General features: G+C 36.9%; 1 protein-coding gene across 7 annotated transcripts in view; it reads right to left on the reverse strand.

Annotated features, from left to right (window-relative positions):
• The window catches only part of RYR3 (ryanodine receptor 3), a 225034-nt gene extending 210141 nt beyond the window's left edge, over positions 1-14893 (reverse strand). For 4 of the 7 annotated variants that reach the window (XM_057420113.1, XM_057420114.1, XM_057420112.1 and 1 more), the window contains exon 1: positions 14635-14892. In XM_057420113.1, the coding sequence (XP_057276096.1) occupies positions 14635-14685 (51 nt within the window). In that variant the 5' untranslated portion in view covers positions 14686-14892. Of the gene's footprint in view, positions 1-14634 lie in introns of all 7 variants that reach the window. The other 3 variants (XM_057420110.1, XM_057420109.1, XM_057420108.1) reach the window with 1 other exon arrangement.
• Between the last annotated feature and the right edge of the window lie 3172 nt (positions 14894-18065).

Here is an 18065-nt window from a genome sequence, read left to right on the forward strand (position 1 = left end):
GCAAACCTGAAAAACATTTTTCTGGAAACTTCCTCCTATATCTTCGAATGTATAGAGGTTACCTTATTTCTCGTGTACTAAGGTGCAGAACTCCTTGTTCATTTCTTAATATAAAACCCATATCCTCTAGTGTTTAATTCTTTCTGAACATGAGACATTTAAATCAATACAATTTTTAGAATGGAAATTGTCATCTTTCACCTTCAAAATTTATCTAATACTATGAAACAGATTCAAGGTACTCCTATGTAATTTACCGATTACCTCTGTTACAGCACTGTTTCTTTTCTAAAGGTCACAATTACTTCAGCATTATTTCATGCAAGAACATTTCCATACTCATTATACTTTGTTTCCTATGTCCTGACCTCCAAATGTGGTAATGGTACTGGTCCTGCAAATTGTGAGAATACAGTCTGACTCATTATCTTGGCATTCCTTTGTCCTCACTGTTTTTTCTCTGCTTGTTCAGGAAGAAAACAGAAAGAATTATTCTGACATGATAATATCATAAAATAGAGTAACATTTGCATTCATACTTGACAAAACTTTGCTTAGGGAAAGAGGTGGGAAGGAAAGGCAGTCTGTTGAAAGGAAACTGGAGTTGATTTAATCATTAGATAAGAGGGTTTCTCTGCGGTGACAAGATTCCGTAAGAGTTAAACTGGATATGGTTACCATGGAGCTAAGACTCCCACAGGAAAAAAAAATTACAGCATTTTGAAACATTTGTTGGAAGCACACAGGCAGCCAAATAAATGACACTGCACCACTTTCAGGCTTTATTAGGTCACTTAAATTCTACCTCTAAGTGGAAGCTCAGGGGAGGGATTTTTACAGGCTTTAACCAAGTATTCCAGCCACAGCTTTTCTAATTTAGTAATCTTTGCCTGAGATCTGAAGATAAGTTTCTTTTGCAATGCAAGATTCACCATATTAATATAATTACTTATTGTCAACAATGGTTCCAAGTAAATTGAGGGGCATGGTTTAACTGTAATATAAAAAAAAAAAAAAACAAAAACCAAAGAAAGACAATGGAATTCTGACATCAATCTTTCCCCTTCTTTTTAGGGACTGCATTTGTACTGTTGAATTTGGTAATATGAATGGCATCCCATGCCCAAAAGAATTACAGCTATAAAAATTACTTCTCAGTAGGCAGGCAAGACACTTTCATAAAATGTATTCATTCATAACATTAATACATACTCCAAGAAATGAGGATTTCTCAGCTCTAATGCCACGGTGGTAAGGACACAGTCAAGTTTTCTGGGAAATCTTTAGTATAAACTATTTTATAATTGCAGAAGCAAGCTATCACTCAATCATGGAAAAAACAGTATAGCAGTTAGCTGTAGTTCTGCTAGTTCTAGTTCACAGCTACAGATAGGGAGGAGAAGGACTTGGGGGTGTTGGTCGAAGAGAAAATGAACATGAGCCGGCTTCAGTGTGTGCTCGCAGCCCAGAAAGCCAACCGTACCCTGGGCTGCATCAAAAGGAGCGTGACCAGCAGGTTGAAGGAGGTGATCCTGCCCCTCTACTCTGCTCTTGTGACACCTCACCTGGAGTATTGTGTGCAGTTCTGGTGTCCTCAACATAAAAAGGACATGGAACTGTTGGAAAAAGTCCCGGGGGGCGGGGGGGGGGACCTCCCATACAAAGATAGGCTGAGAAAGTTGGGGCTGTTCAGCCTGGAGAAGAGAAGGCTGCGTGGAGACCTCATAGCAGCCTTCCAGTATCTGAAGGGGACCTATAAGGATGCTGGGGAGGAACCCTTCATGATGGACTGTAGTGATAGGACAAGGGGTAATGGGTTAAAACTGAAACAGGGAAAGTTTAGGTTAGATATAAAGAAGTTCTTTATTGTGAGGGTGGTGAGGCACTGGAATGTGTTGCCCAAGGAAGTTCTGAATGCTCCATCTCTGGCAGTATTCAAAGCCAGGTTGGACAGAGCCTTGAGTGACATGGTGTAGTGTGATGCAGGGGAGTTGGAACTAGATGGTCTTAAAGTCCCTTCCAACCCTAACTATTCTATGATTCCAGGATAAATACTCAATGGTCAGAAATGCCCTTCCTGCTCTACCTCAGGACAGCACTCTCAGTGGCAGAAATCCAGCTAAGACTGTAAGCCTGATTTGGAGAGTTCTGGCCTACAGATAAGCTACAGCACTATTCCTAAATTCTTCTTCCTGACTTGGCACTAAAGACTTTCTGCCATCAAATTCAATCTCAGAGGGTATACTGGTACATGCCTGGACTGGTATACACTTAACTGGGTAAAAAACTGGCTGGATGACTTAGCCCAAAGAGCTGTGATGAATGGAGTTAAATCAAGTTGGTGGCTGATCACTAGTGCTGTTTGCCAGGGCTCAGCCCTATCTGATATCCTTATCCATGATCTGGATAACGGGATTGAGTGAACCCTTACTAAATTTGCAGACAAGTCCATGTTGGGTGGGAGTGTTGATCTACTGGAGGATAGGAAGGTTCTAGAGCGGGATATGGACAGGCTGGATTGATGGGCCAAAGCCAGTTTTACAAGGATCAAGGCTAAATGTCAGGTCCTGCACTTGGTCCACAACAACCCCATGCAACGCTACAGGCTTGGGGCAGAATGGCTGGAAAGCTGCCCAGTGGAAAAGAACCTGGGGGTGCTGGTTGACAGCCTGCTGAATATGAGCTGGCAATGCTCCCAGGTGGCCAAAAAGGCCAACAGCATCCTGGCTTGTGTCAGAAATAGCATGGGCAGCAGGACTAAGGAAGTGGTTGTGCCCCTGTACTCAGCACTAGTGAGGTTGCTCACCGTGTTCAGTTCTGGGCTCCTCACTACAAGAGAAACATTGAGGTGCTGGAGCATGTCCAAAGAATGGCAATGAAGCTGGTGAAGGGTCTGGAGAACAAGCCTTACAAAGAGCAGCTCAGAGGACTGGAGTTGTTCAGTCTGGAGAAAATGAAGCTCAGGGGAGACTTTATTACTGTCTACAACAGGTTGTAGCAAAGTGGTTGTTGGTCTCTTCTCCTAAGCAAGAAGTGATAAGACAAGAGAAAACAGCCTCAAGTTCCACTAGGGAAGGCTTAGATTGGATATTAGGAAACATTTCTTCTCTGAAAGGGTTGTCAAGCATTGGAACAGGATGCCCAGGGAAGTGGTTGTGTGGCCATCCCTGGAGGTATTTAAGAGGTGTAGATGTGGCAGTTAAGGACACAGACTTAAAGGTCTTCTCCAACCTAAATGCTTCTATGATTCTTCTCTATGATGTTATAAGGAGAAAGGATATTCCGTCTTTCTCAACTAAAATTCTACTTCCTTCAAAACTAAAACGTGATACTGAAGAGAAATGTAACCATAAAAAAATAATACATATAAGAAAATCAAAAGCAGTATGATACTCCTCTAACTCATACCAATATATATATACTACTGACTACTTAGGTATGTGACATTTCACTACTTTCTCTAAAACAGTACAGAGAGTGACTGCATGACTCGGGGTACCAAAGAAGTTAGGGACTGTTCTCAAAAGGCAGTACAAATAAGGTCACCCTGTGGAATCAGTTGAGCTATATGCACATAAAACTGCATGCTTCCACTTTGCCTCAAGGCTGGAGAATTGACTGCAGCTATACCATTTACTAGCATAGTCATAGACTTTGCAGCTATCATAAAAGGATTTAAAAAAGGGTATATTGTCTCTTTTTAGGTTGATCTCTAGGTTGAATTTATATTCTTTAGAATATGTCAGTATGGCCTTGCTATGAAAGGTGAGCAAGTCCTGGCCAAGGAAAAGGAAAATATTATTCACTGTCCAAGAACTGGTTGTCACCTGTGAGTAAGGGAGACTCAGCAAGCAGGAGTATAAACAAGAAAAACCAAAACTGTGAGGAAACCAAAAATCCAGTCATATTAAGCTAAACAAACTCAGGTTATTTATTTCAGAAAAGGCAAAACTGGAGAGGGAACAGAATTCTTTCTTGTAGCTATATTGACAGGTGACACTGTACACATAAAAAAATAAACTTAGAAATAGATAAATACATTTAAGATGAAAAACTGAAGAAAGATTACTAGATCAATGGGTTGCTACTTTGATAAAAGCAGTAGCCAAATTAGGTTTTCAATTGAACATCAGTCCAAAATGATTCAATGACTCTAAAAGTTCTTTCCAGTTCTACGCTGCTAATACATAAATAAATATTTCCACATGAAACAAAAGCAAATGCAAGACTAATATAAGCAAAGATACTTCAGATGTATGCTGTGAGGTAAAAATAAGGCAGAGACAGCAAACAAGCAGAATGACTGGAAAGTCTTAGTGACTTCACAAGTCTGAAAAATAACCTAAGAAGATGAACTTGGAGGAGTAATGACAGAAGAATGTCAGTGTTCTCAGCAAAGTATCTTTATCCATTTGCTACATTCCTTCTGTAATCAAGGAGATGGGGCCTTGCTCATTTTTTAATGTAGATTCCACTTTGAAGTTTTTCTTTTCCACAAAAAACACCTACTTACACATAATTTTCCATCAAGAGCAAGCAAATGCCTTTTAAGACCCTGAATTTTGGCAAGTTATGCATGTCAAAATGAATGAAAATCTTGCCATTTCTTACAATTTCTTGATTATTTTTTATGAACTCAAGGAACAAGAGACAGAAGGACAGCTGTTCTCACTCTGGCTTTCACAGCTTCAAGTAGAGCTGAAGCAGAAACGAGTATTAAACTGGTGTCTCAGCTTCTGTCTCTTTCCATCTTTCTAATCTCTCTTTGTAAATATTTACTGCTAATGCATAGTCACAGTGAATGAATATAAAGATTCTTTGTCTCCCTAGTCAAGTCCACCCAATACTACTGTTTTTTCTAATTTTATTTTTTTTTGGGGGGGAGGGGGTGTTTGGGGTTGTTTCCTTTTTAAAAAAAAAAAACAAAACCGAAAACCAGCTATAGTATTGCTATTGTTCTTGTCACAAAAATTAACAAAAAAAAAAAAAAAATCAATCCACCTCTGTGGGATAACTGCATCTTGTCCTTATCGTCATATTTAATAACTTGCTACTCATCCCTCCTTTAGCAGCAATCCCTTCAAGTAAGCAAATTCCCATGTCCGACAAATTTCTGGTACTAATCACAAATGTCCATGTACAAAATATTCAAATTTATTTATTTATTTTGGTAGCCATAAGCCACTACCTCTTTTCTGGTTTTATTTGTTTAGGTTTTTATTACTATTAAAATTTTATTTAACACCTTCATTTTGCAGTGCAACATTTAAATTGTGTTATGATTTAATACTTTTCATACTTAGTGAAGTCTTGTTTTCCTTGTGTACTCATCCGCACCCTGTCCATCAACGTAAGCACTTTGTATCAGAAAACATACTGTTTTCTTGTGTTTGTACAGCACCTTGTAAACCCTAGCCCTTGCCTGGATGCAACAGTATTGCCAATTTTTAAATGAAAATCATTCATAGATAGATAGATAGATAGATAGATAGATAGATAGATAGATAGGTAGATAGATAGGTAGATAGATAGATATTAAAAAAAAAAAGTTGGTTGCCAAGACAGTCTATATATTAGTGCTCAATCATAGTTCAATCACAGGTACTAGGCATTAACATTTGCAGCTGTTCTTCTTCAAACTGTTGTGTTAATGTAAGTAAGCACAATAGAGTCCTTCAGAGTGTACTGATTAGGCTAAATCCCAGGTTTTAATCATGGTTCACTTGAGATGGTTTGAGATAATTATCTCAAGTCCAGCCATCATTAGATCATTGGACTGAAATTAATACTGCTCAGTGTAACATAAGAAGTGGTGGTTCTACTTCATTAATGTTGCTTCATTTTCTCACAATCAAGTATTTATATAAACATATAAACTAAATTTCTGATTACTTTTGGTTGTTCAACCAAGTCAGTTCCCCCTCTTTGAATTTGCAAGCTTTCACATCTAGCACATTTGCCTTCCAACTAAGTACTGTTTACCAACAGTACACTTTCATCACATGTACCTACCAAGAACTGACCCTTACACATAGCTGTAACATTTCATCAAGTTCTAGAGGTTACTATTACACTAATTTGAAAATAACTGAAGCCAAGGCCTGCAGCCAGAGATCCAAGCACACAAGAGCCATGCAAACCATGCACGTACTAGACAGAAAGTAACCAGCAATTGCTATACACATATAATATTGTAACAGGAGAAGAAATACTTGGGAAGAAGCAGGTGTTGCCATTGCTTCATACCTCTATTTTAGGACATCAGCACATTGCCCAACATTGTATAAGGCAGCATTTCTGCATTGTAACTCTTCACCTTGTGTATCCCCCCAAAATGCTTATACAATCAATGCACAGTTATCCTACAACCAAATCAGTAACCTTGCACCTGATCAGTATGAGTAAGTACAGAACCTACAGCCATTTAAAGAAACCAAATGAAGGTTGTGTACTAAGAACCCTGACTACATTTCATTCTGCTTGAATGAAAAAGGATATGTTACCTTCGAGATGCCACATCAACTACCAAAGAAAAAAGCACCTGGGCAGCAACATGATCTGATGGGGGCCAACTCAGCACTGCTAAAAGCTCACATCATATACTTTTGTTTATACAATATACCTACTTTTCAGTAAATAACAGCTTTGTCTTTGCTTTTGTCCTCTGCAGCTGCCCTTGAGAGGAATAGCTAAGTAACTTCTGTTGTAAAAACTGCAGTCTCCAGTTTACTGTGAAAATGTCTGGTTCAAGAAATTATATGAAAACAGTACACTGAAGTCAGTATCTGGTGTTTTGAGATAGCTAAATTACACAGCTAGTTGATAGGGTGTTTCCCTAAAGCAATAGGTGCTGGAGATTCAAGGGATGCACAAAAATAAAGAGGTTGGATACTGTTAACTGATGTTGCCTGGAAGTAGCCCAAGTTCAGGATAATCTTCCAGCAGCTCCCATGTTATTATTGGCTACTATTATTACTGCTCTGTCTGGTTTTTTTAGATAATCAAAGAAAATAAAGACTGATGTGAAAGATAAAAGTAGTAAAAGGATTAGGATAAAATTAGATTTCATGAACGCATGACGCAGTTATGCAATTGTGTGTTTAATTTTCTAAACAATACTAGAAACATTCTATTGATGTCACACATTACCTATAACAGAATATCACCACTATCATCTTTTGGCCTTTTTTTTTTCTTGAAGATTTTGGCACCCCTCCCCCCCCAACCTTTTTTTTTTATGTTGTAGTGGACATATTTAACCCTTTTAGACTGTTCTGATTTATGATTTTAAATGTTATTCATATTGGCAAGGATAGGAAAGGTCATATTACCACTGTAATTGGCAAGTTTAGCTTTATATACAGGCCTCTGTTTAGACAATGATGTTATTTAAGCCTAAGGTCAACCTTAAAAGAGGCTGACTTGGGAAGATCCCTGGCAAATAAAAATGTGTAAGTCTTTCTAACAAAACCAAACTTTGATCATGAAATGAAAATTACATGCTCAAAATAAATCTAAAATCTTCCATACCATCAAGCTTCCTGAATTTCACTTTAATCATAAAGACCATACTTCCTAATAACAGGTTCTCTCAAAGAAGTTTTCTCAACAAGGCACCAGTGGATACAACTTTACAGCTTACTGCTTATGCAGTTGTATGACAAGAAATGGGAACTATCCTCTGGTTAACATTAAAAGGTCATTAATGACAGCTTCTGTAACTTACCTTCAGTTAGTCTACCTACCTAGGGCATTCACATGACTCATCAAATTGTGGCATTTCAAAGCAAAATTGACTAAAAGCCAGAATAAGAAAACTATTTCATCTTCTGATAAAATTCTCTTCCTTAACAAAGGAAAATATTTAACAGTATCAATATAATTTCTTAGGTGGAAACCCATATTTGCAGGTGATAATTTACTTTTTACCTCCTTGAGGAAACTCCAAATTTTGTAACAACTCAATGATTAGATTGTATTTTATCCTGGAAGAACAATCTGGCTGTTCAAGCAATATTTACAACAAACACCACACCAAGTTGTTTTAGACCTCACCATTAGTTTCTGTCTAGCTGGTTTAGTAGCTGCTATGTGCTGCTCGTAAACAATCCTAAGAGCACACCATAGAGAAGAGCTGCACATAGAGGAGAATAGGGCCAAAATACCTAACTGAAACAATTCTGAAACTCAGGCTGATTTGTGTGAGTAAAGTAAAGCAGCTCTTCATCAAGACAAGTTTGATATACTAAGCTCTTACTATTTCACACATTAAACTGAAGTAATGATGGCAGAATGTTCACATCACTGGTAAAGATTATATAATCACACATTCTATACCCTTCTCCAGTAACACCATTATATTCACTACTATGAAACAAACTTTGGCCAGCCCCGTAAGTTTATCTTTTCAGTGCTGCCTAAAAGTGCTGCTTCAAAACTACAAGAGTAGAAAATCAGTCCTACAGTAGTTGCTGAATTTTCCTTCTCTTGTAAAACACATTATATTAACACATATTACTGAAACTTCTTTTTGTATGTCCTATCATAGTCGATTTCATTATGTATGTAAAAAGCAACCAAATCTTCCATCTGTATAAAAATCAAAGTATCGGAGAGAGTTTTAAGAACTTCTAGAAGTACAACCATTATAAGCATAGACGTATAAATGCAGCATAGTAAGCAAACTCTCAATATTTTTGAAAGCTCATTTTTGTTACATTGTGTAAAAATAAATAAATAGATAAATATGCATAGTGATTCAGCCATCAGAAGCACTAGTCACCATGAGCCATTCCCTGTAACTTCACCTATACCACGTTACCTACAGCTATTTCTAGGGATAGTAATAAAGTAACTAAAATAAATGAAGATGATGAAGGCTGAATTATAAATTATTCAGGCAGGACTATTTCCAAGAGATCTGCACAACCTTACAAAGAAAGCAAGTAAGGAGTTTCAAATACAGTCTATAGCAACTAACACAGAAAATGTTTAGGGTCTGCAAATTTGAAAGTTACTATTATTCTGTGCATTTTTAAAAAAACACTCCTTATTAATTGCAATGTACATAAATGCACATAAGATAAAAATGCAAATTTTTAAATGAAGGTTTGACATACATTATAAATAGAATCGCTTCCCATACATAGTAACTGATCAGGAAATCAAATCTTATTAATCCCCATTAACACTTAATCCTGTGATGGTGAACATATATGCAGCAAAGAATCTTTTGTCCTGTAAATGTTCTTCACAAAAAAGTTTTCCAGTGGCAACAAATGCAGGCATGACATGCATGACCAGACTGAGGTCTTCCAAACTGTAAAGTCTACCTTTCCCACCTTTGGCTACACATCAACTATAGAGTCTATTGATTTTGATCTTTTGGAAAGTGCAATAGAAATGGATATGCATTTCAGAAGAAGGTTATGCTAGCAGCATGGAGTATGTAATACTGACAGTTTGGGAAGGTTTTTTGTTTGGATGGTTGGTTGGTTTGGTTTTTTATTTGTTTTGTTTTAGTTTGTTTAAATCAAAATGATGTGACTGCACTGACTGTATCAACATTTTTACACATTATCAAACAGCTTCTGAATTCTACTAAGTATTGACAGTAAATATCCTTAATATGTACCAGGTGTATAGGTCTTCTGGGCATCCTCCATATACAGAAAAGATGAGACAATACAGTTGAACTTCAGGGGAAGTCTTGGGAGATGGAAGTCATTTGGCCTTAAGCATTTTAGTGACTCATCCAAGGCATTTTAGTATATATTCTAAGCTTGATTATCCTTGCACTCCCGCTTGTACATGGTACTGCTGATGAAATTTGAAAGCATGTTAAATCTTTAGTGTTTAAATTAGTTCTGCATCTTCTGCTAAACAGTTGTTTCAAGTCACCAAGTTGAAACTCTGTTGTTTGTACAAGTGATTTATAAAGGATTTTATTTCAGTTACAGTTCTTTCATCTTATGTTGTTATTGGAGAGAATTAAAGCTGTTTCAGTTGGGTAAAGGAAGTTGATTTTCTGGTACAAGGTATTGGAGAACCCAGTTAAATGCCAAAGTAGCTGAAATGCTCAAGACTGACAGAGATGTTTGTTGTGGACTAAAAACAGCTCAGGCGTGTGCTGACTACTCATCTTACTGAGGAACTAGCACTTGCTTATTTGGATAAAAGCCCAGTAGAAGGAACAAACCTAATGTTACTACTGAATCTTTCACCTTATGTTGTTGTTGTCTCTGCCACTGCTTGTACTGACTGAAGCTGCCACTCCCCACTACAGACATGAAGTGCCAAAAAAGGGCACTGGAAACTTGAGCTTACCTGACTGACAGACTGGCCATCAGCTCCTATTTACAGTTGAACCACATCTGCTAAGACAGAGCTTGACTGACAGCAGGTGCACAATGGCTGACAAGCACAGCCACTGAGATGATAATTTTACGGTCTACAGAAGTCTGTGTTTATTATATATCTGCACTATTATGAAGTGCCATTTGCAAAATCCTTATTTCATGAAAGAGGTCAATAAACACATGACTTTAAAATTAGTGTCCTGTGATTGAATTAAATATATTCTAAATAACTGCATAACAAATTTCCTTTTCTTATCCTCTCTGCCCACCACTCTGTTTTAGTTTTTGGAATCTGTATCTAACACACCTGGCAGCATTTGGCTGTCTGGTCACAGCACTGCCATGGGAACTGAGAAAGAAGCAATATTCACAGCTGGATTTCAATATGAATCATACCCAGTTAGCATGGTAGGGGATTAGAAACAAGGCACAGAGATCAGGCAACCCACTTGCTGCATTCCACAAAAACGTTGGAACATTACTAGCAAACTTGCTGTTTATTGACAAAGATATTAATCCCCCTTCAGACACCACAAGGCAGAGCTTGAGCAGAGGACAGATCCCCACAACAGCCACCAGTAGGGCTAAGAGAAAATAGGGAAATGTATGCTTGTATTATTATTGCTTGGTCTCAAATCCTATTAAAAAGGCTTTTAACTCAATAACATTCTAAGGTTGAAGACTTGAAGAACTTTGCTTGATTGTAACAAATTTGATATTATTTCACCAGACCTGCACTGACACCAATACCCAAAAAAAAACCAAAACTGAAAAAGAAAACATAAAGAAAAATAAACTGACGAGTTAGTCATATCTATTTTACTAGTTAAAGGGATCATGACTATATTCAATCTTGCAATTGTTTTGTAACAATACACTGTATACTATTGTGATACATGCAGTGATTTCTTTCTGAAATAGCATTTTTTTTTTAGTTTAAGCTGTAGAAAGAAAGAGGGGTAAAGCATGACGCTGAGTTCATGTAGTGCAATGCTGCTTCGTGTAACTGGTGTAGACAGGGCTAATATGAAGCAGCTTGCAAAAACAGACCTCATTACATATAATTACATGTCTTGTATATATCTCATGTATATGTATATATAATGTGTATACATACATCATACATATATGTACTATCATTAGCTATAATATAACATGCAATGTTGTACAATCTATCCATGAACATGCTCTATGTCCCTGAAAGAAAAAATAGATTTACAGTTTATTCTATAAACCCATGCTAAACAAAACGTAAGGAAGGTATCAGGGAAACAGCCCAAACAACATCTGATCTTCAACGGCAGCAGCCTATAATGTCAAGACCTTTAGAAGTGCATCCCTAAGTCAGCTATCTTCATTTTGATAGAGAGAAATCAGCTTTCTCCTCTGACTAATAATGATTTAAGTCTTCACTGTCCACCTGCTATATCTGTAGCCGATTAGTAAAAGTAGAACAAACATTACCAGGGCAAGAAATAAAAGATAGCAGGATTGCATATTACACACATATAACAAGTGCTTTGCTTCTCCCTTCCATACACAATATGCAAGTGGGAACACGTACACTGAATATCCAGGATCAAATCCAAATGAAAACCATCAACCAGAAGATTAGAGAAACAATTCAAACATTACCACAGGAAAAAAAAAAATAAAAAAAAAAAAAAATCAAGATTTCATAACTAAGACACAGCAGCAAGGTAGCAGTGTAAGTAAAAAAAACTGTTTATTTGTATTCATGCTGGTAAAAATTAATAAATGAAATTACACTTTATTAGTAACACCTTCCTTTAAATGCTATCGTTGTTCATAAAGACTTCACACAAGAACTAAGACTTACTTGAAATGATCACTGAAGACATACTACTACTACAAAAATGATGACAATGGAAGTGACTCTCTGTAACTTATTCTTAAGGTCTTTGTAATTTTCATTGCTGCCAAATTAATCAAATGTGAGGAATGCCTTGGGAACAGACAGTGATATAGCGAAAAGCCTTCCATCAAATTTTATAAAGTTCGCTGCTTCCTAAAAGCAAATACAGGTACCACTTTTATGTGTTACTGAGCTTCCAGCCTTTCCAAATAAGCAGAGAGCCTAAAAATGATGTACAAAACTAAACAGCAATTTAAATCCAGAAGAAAAAACACTTCATAACCAACAAAAAATGGGGGACAAATGCAAAGTTTCCCTTTAAGGAAGCAAAAATTAATTTTACTAGGCTTGTAAGAGTTAATTGTCTTGCTCCTTCAAAAAATACTGAAAGATATTTTTGGATCTTATTTTATATCTCACCAAGAAAGAGTTATCTCTAAGAGCCTAAAACATTCTTCAGTCTACAGACACAAAAATAAGGAGTATGGAGATCAACAATTTCAAAGGAATATCCTGCTACACAAGCCTGGGAAACATTCACTAGCAAGCCAAATTCCCAGAAAACATTTTATCTGAAGAAGATCCTGACTGATCAACAATTTCACTGAAAAAGTTGTAAAGATGTAAAAATATACTGTACTTCATATTTGTATGTACAAACTTTTTAAGCAATAATAAAAGCTCTAAGTACTAATTACTAAAAGCTTAACATCACTGTAGTTCTCAATACCTAATAAATCATTCCTTTCTCCATATATTGCAAAACAACAATTGATCCCTTCTTCACAAAGGTGAAAGAACTTATAATGGGAAAGAGACAGCAGTAATTGATATGATTGTTCACAGCAAGGAGAAGCTGGGACTTCAATGACAGAAATCTAGTCATTTTTTTTTCCCCTCTAAAAGATTTTCTAGCACCAAGTAGAAGGAACACATCTGCATAGTCTCACTTTTGCTGTTCCCATTTTTGATCCCCTCCTATTTAGTGCTTTATTTCACCCATTGGGAAGAAGTGCTATAGAGTTCTTCTAGAAAGAATGGGTCACAGCAGCAGAAATTGCCATCTCATGTAGCACACACAGGCTACCTACGAATAGGAAAAGCTTATCCCTTCATCATTGAGGAAGACTGTTCGGTCAAGGCAACATCTTAAAAAGTGAAAGGATGAAGGACATTTAAAGCTCTTGCCTCCTAAAGGCTGAGTAACCTACTAAATTATGTAATATAGGTACCTCTAGAAAGTGAAGTTAAGGAATGTTGGAAAGAACACTTTGTTGTAATTATCCATTTCTCTCCCCTCCCTGAAATTCTCCTAGGCTTAAAGGTGCTAATGACACTTCATCAAACCTAAATAATCTACATAAACAGCAGCAACCATCACCACTCTCCAACCTTTAATTCCCAAAAATGTATATTCCCAGCCTCCCAGAAATGAGCCTTGTAATTTTCTATTTTGGACACTTAGCACGTTGTATTTTAGAGACTCGTCCTTTTAAAGCTGTATCAACTCTAGAGGATTCTGCTTCTGGAACATTATTTGTAATAAATGAAAAGTAAAGGTAGCATGAAAGAGCATGGAATACACACAGCAGCAGCACCTTTTTTCATGCTAGTTACACAACAACAAACTCTTAGTCATGCAGGGTAAAAATAATGAGAGACACAAGATGACACATGAAAAAGATCGTATCCTCTTCCCAAAAATTAATGCATGACCACTACTTGCTTAAAAGTCCAAATCAGTTGTCATACCAGATTTGCGTAAAGCTTTAGGAAAGAATGGTGTGAGGGCTCTTTATAGCAAGTTACACCAGGCAAACACTATTTCACTAATTAACACTCCTTCCCAAAGAAATCCTTATCTCCTTTTAAAATAAGCTTCTTTTAAGCAGAGAAGAGACCCCAAACATTTGCAAAGTCTCAACTTCAACATCTGTTGGTATTCCCTACACACAAGTGTGCATTCTGTGTTTATCAGAAGAGGTCATCAAAGGCTTGCTTGGTTTATTCATCATTTTAAGGCTCTCCTATCTGCAAAGCTTCTGTTAATGCCAGTGAAATTTAACCTAGACAGAAGTTTCAGAGGTCAGATATTTGGCATGCTACATTTAGAAACCCAAGTACAAAGTTGACGAGGACGCTTCAAACACAGAGGATTACAGCGGAAATAGGTCTCCTTAAACCAAACTGGCTATTGAGCAAATTCAGGGAAGAACACACTGAGACTGCTTGATGCTATTAAAGCTCATATTCTTGCTTTATTTTTTCCCACTGACTAAATCAATTCTCCCATTTGGCAAAGCTCAGCACAGAAATACTTCATTTTTAATACAACAGGAAAGGAATAGACATGAGACATAAAATCATGTATTACATGACCTATAAAAAGCAGATACTTACAGTTCGTAGGAACTGTATTTCATCCTCTCCTCCTTCACCCCCTTCAGCCATGGCTCTTGAGGAGTCAGCTCTGCTGTGACTCTGATCGCCTCCACCGTCAGCTCACTGCGCTCTGTACAGCTCCTCTTCTCCTATCAGTATTAGCATATAGCTAATCCACAGCCATATAGGGAGCTCAGCTAACTCCACTGCACTGCAGACTGTCAGTCAACCCCCTCACTGCCAGAGCCAACTGCGCTGCTTTCCCAGCTCCTAAGAAGCAATTCTTTTCCTTTTCTCTCTACCCTGGAGGCAAAAAAAACCCCTACTGTTAAGGTACTGCAGGAAGCATTATATGCATCACTAGGTGTTGATTTTTCCCCAGATACTCTCTGGTCAAAACAGCAATAGCGGTGAAGTGTTAATGAAAACGGAGCTCCCACTTCCATTTTCACAGATCAAGGTACCCAATTTTGCACTGAAATGTATCAAATTCAGCAACTCTGAACCTCCTGATTTGTGCAGCATGGGGATGTAAATCAGATGATCACAGAACAAGCTGATTCTGTCAGAAGATATTTTCAGCCTGCTTACAATAACTTCCATTTCTTGCTTCTCTGCATAAGCAGCTGCAAATCTGATTTCCAAGATGACTTAGTCATCGGAACCTACTATGTATAGTTATTTCTGCTATCCTTTTATAAATGTTATTTGTATATACACATGCTAAGGACTGCAGGGCTTTCATTTGTACCTTTTTAGAACTGCACCTGTAAGTCTCTCCATTTTTCTTTGTTTGATATTCAGCTTTACAAAGTAGCCTGTGCATTGTTTTGGGACACAATTTCCTGCCCTAATAAGCAAAATATTTCAGTTAGAGTTCATCTTTTAAAATTGTCAAGTGAACTTGCAAAACCTTTTCATAGTACTTCTATACCTTAGAGTTTTGTTCTGCTAGGTATTATGCCCATATATTTAATGAGAAAAATGTTCAACTGCTACAGCATAATGAAATGTGTATCTCCTCAGGACATAGCTAGGTTTTTTCCAGGACTTCCCCACTGCTCCAAGATTGAGATTTGGCTGTTTATGGAAACACGCTTAATCAAAAGTTTCATCTACACAAAGTATAATGCCTTGTATTTCTATTTTTTTAAACAAGAAGCTGTCTTGAGTTTTGGTTTTTTTTTTTTAATTGACTTAATCTATGACTGAAAGAAAATGACATCAGGTCACTGCAGTAAATCTGTCCAAAATGATCACATACAACACACAGTGTACATATATACACATGTGACTCTGCTTTACTGGAGATGACTGCAAGGTGCAGCATTTTGCTGTGAGAGTCGCACAGGTCAAATAATCTGCATTGGGACCACTATGTGTTTTATGAAACCCTATTCAAGCCACTTAATTGTAAATCTGCAATTTTATGTTTTTGTTTCTAAATACATTCTAGACAGACTCTGGTATTTCAAAGGCATCAAAAGAATTTGTCTACAAATTAAATATAAGGAAAACTTTTCTGCTTTTAGCACAAACAACACACTTCTTGCTTATTCTCCAAAATAAGCTCTTCCCTCTTACTAAAGGATTCAGGCTGACATGAGTTCTTGATTCTAGGTTAGCTTTTGGGAGGCTTCACAGCTGCTGCTGCCAAACAATAACTCTGAATTTTTATAGTAGTAGCAGCCTGGCAATAAAATAGTAACATGAATTTTACAGAAGGAACTAAATAATCATCCTGTTGTTGTAAAAAAAAAAAAAAAAAAAGAATATCTAAATCTAAACCACTTTTTGATGTGGGCATTTTACCTTTCTGAAGCTTGACTTACACCACCAAAGATAGATCAAATACCTAGTAGAAGATGTCTACAAAGCCTGTAATGGTAAACGCATGCCACCAGTTTCAAAAGCACCGGTAATATCAATGACCTAAGCGTCTCCTGGGTAAGGAGTCAAAATGTTATTCTCCAGTGATAACTACAGGCTTAACTACTAAAATTTAGATGTGGCTTAAAAGATTGACATGCCTCTGCAGTCTTATTTTCCACTGAAGTACAAAAATGTGTATATAAAGTTTTTAAAAAGCCACTGAAAGAAACACATTGCTTCCTTAACAAAAACTTCACAAAATTATCCAAACTCATTCTGTTGGATATTTTCAGCCCATACATTAAGTCAGTCAACTACCTGCCTAGTTTACAAACACCAGGCACTTAGCACAAGTTAACATTCCATTCACAGAAAAGTACTCCTGTGAATTTAAAATTAAGTTTTATTTTGTTTTGGTTGGGGTTTTCATTTATTTATTTATTCTAGAGGAATCCCATTACAATTTACAGTTGAAAATGTAGAATCTTAGCCAAGCTGAAGAAAACCTCCATGAAGAAAACCTCCAACTACTTATTTAAAACAGAGAATGGTTTGGAAATACATATAATCAATTTTCATCAAAATTTCTTCCTGACATTTTAAAAATTACTTTTACTGGGGTTTTACACATAGCCCATGTCAATGATTTGTTACATGCCACAAAGTTTCATTTTGCTTTTAAAAGTTGAGGCAATCTTTGATGCAAGTCTTTATGAATACAGAAAAGAAAGTTTATTACAGTATTGCAGAATCCCTTGCATATCATAAGTATTGCCTGTAAGGCCCAAATCAGTGACGTTCCAAGCAACTTCAACACTATTTAATTCAGTATGAGGAAAGGACAGTATATCATAACATGCTCGAAATTCACTTTCACCAGTGACCAAAAGTATATGCTAGATTGCCATCTGGTGGTATAAATTAAAAACAAGCAAACAAAATCTGTGACTTTATCTTGGTAAGCACGATTCACATTATTTTAGCTTAAGACGTGAGTTTTGTTTCCAATTTCAGTATAGATTATTTAACACATTTTTTCTATAGTCTACAGTGCTATGAACTTTGACATTTCAAAAAAAAAAAAAAAGAAAGAAAAAATATGCTAACAAGTTTCTTCCTAAACCAGAACACTGTTACAGGAGTAGGGCTTTCTCTTGTTTCCAAAAACACAGTTACTCCAATCCCAGTGACTTAAATCTGCCAAACCAAAGATTTTCTGCATCTGTCCAAATCTCCAGTTTTAGATGGCCCGGGCAGAGCTCAAAAACACTAGCAGGTATATTTCACGGTTTCCCCATAATTTCCACCTCTGTTCCCCATCATAATACATCACCACATTCTTGTACACAAGGCACTATTCCCACGCCAAATAACAACACTTAAAAAAAACAAACCTCTTTCAGCGCAGTGTATTTCTCTTTGAAACTGGGACTCAAGGTGTGAGCAGGAACATATACTTCACTTGAACTTCTCAGTTTTAATTCAGACTAGGTCCTTCAAGCCACCATTTGGAAGAGCAAATAAATTAGAGCTTACATGGTAGAAGACACCAGGATAGTGAATTCTGGTTAAGCAAA

This window comes from Pezoporus wallicus, unplaced genomic scaffold (assembly GCF_028554395.1).
Source record: "Pezoporus wallicus isolate ANWC-B61680 ecotype Strahan unplaced genomic scaffold, APGP_CSIRO_Pwel_v1 contig_5418, whole genome shotgun sequence".
NCBI classification, from domain to species: Eukaryota; Metazoa; Chordata; class Aves; order Psittaciformes; family Psittacidae; genus Pezoporus; species Pezoporus wallicus.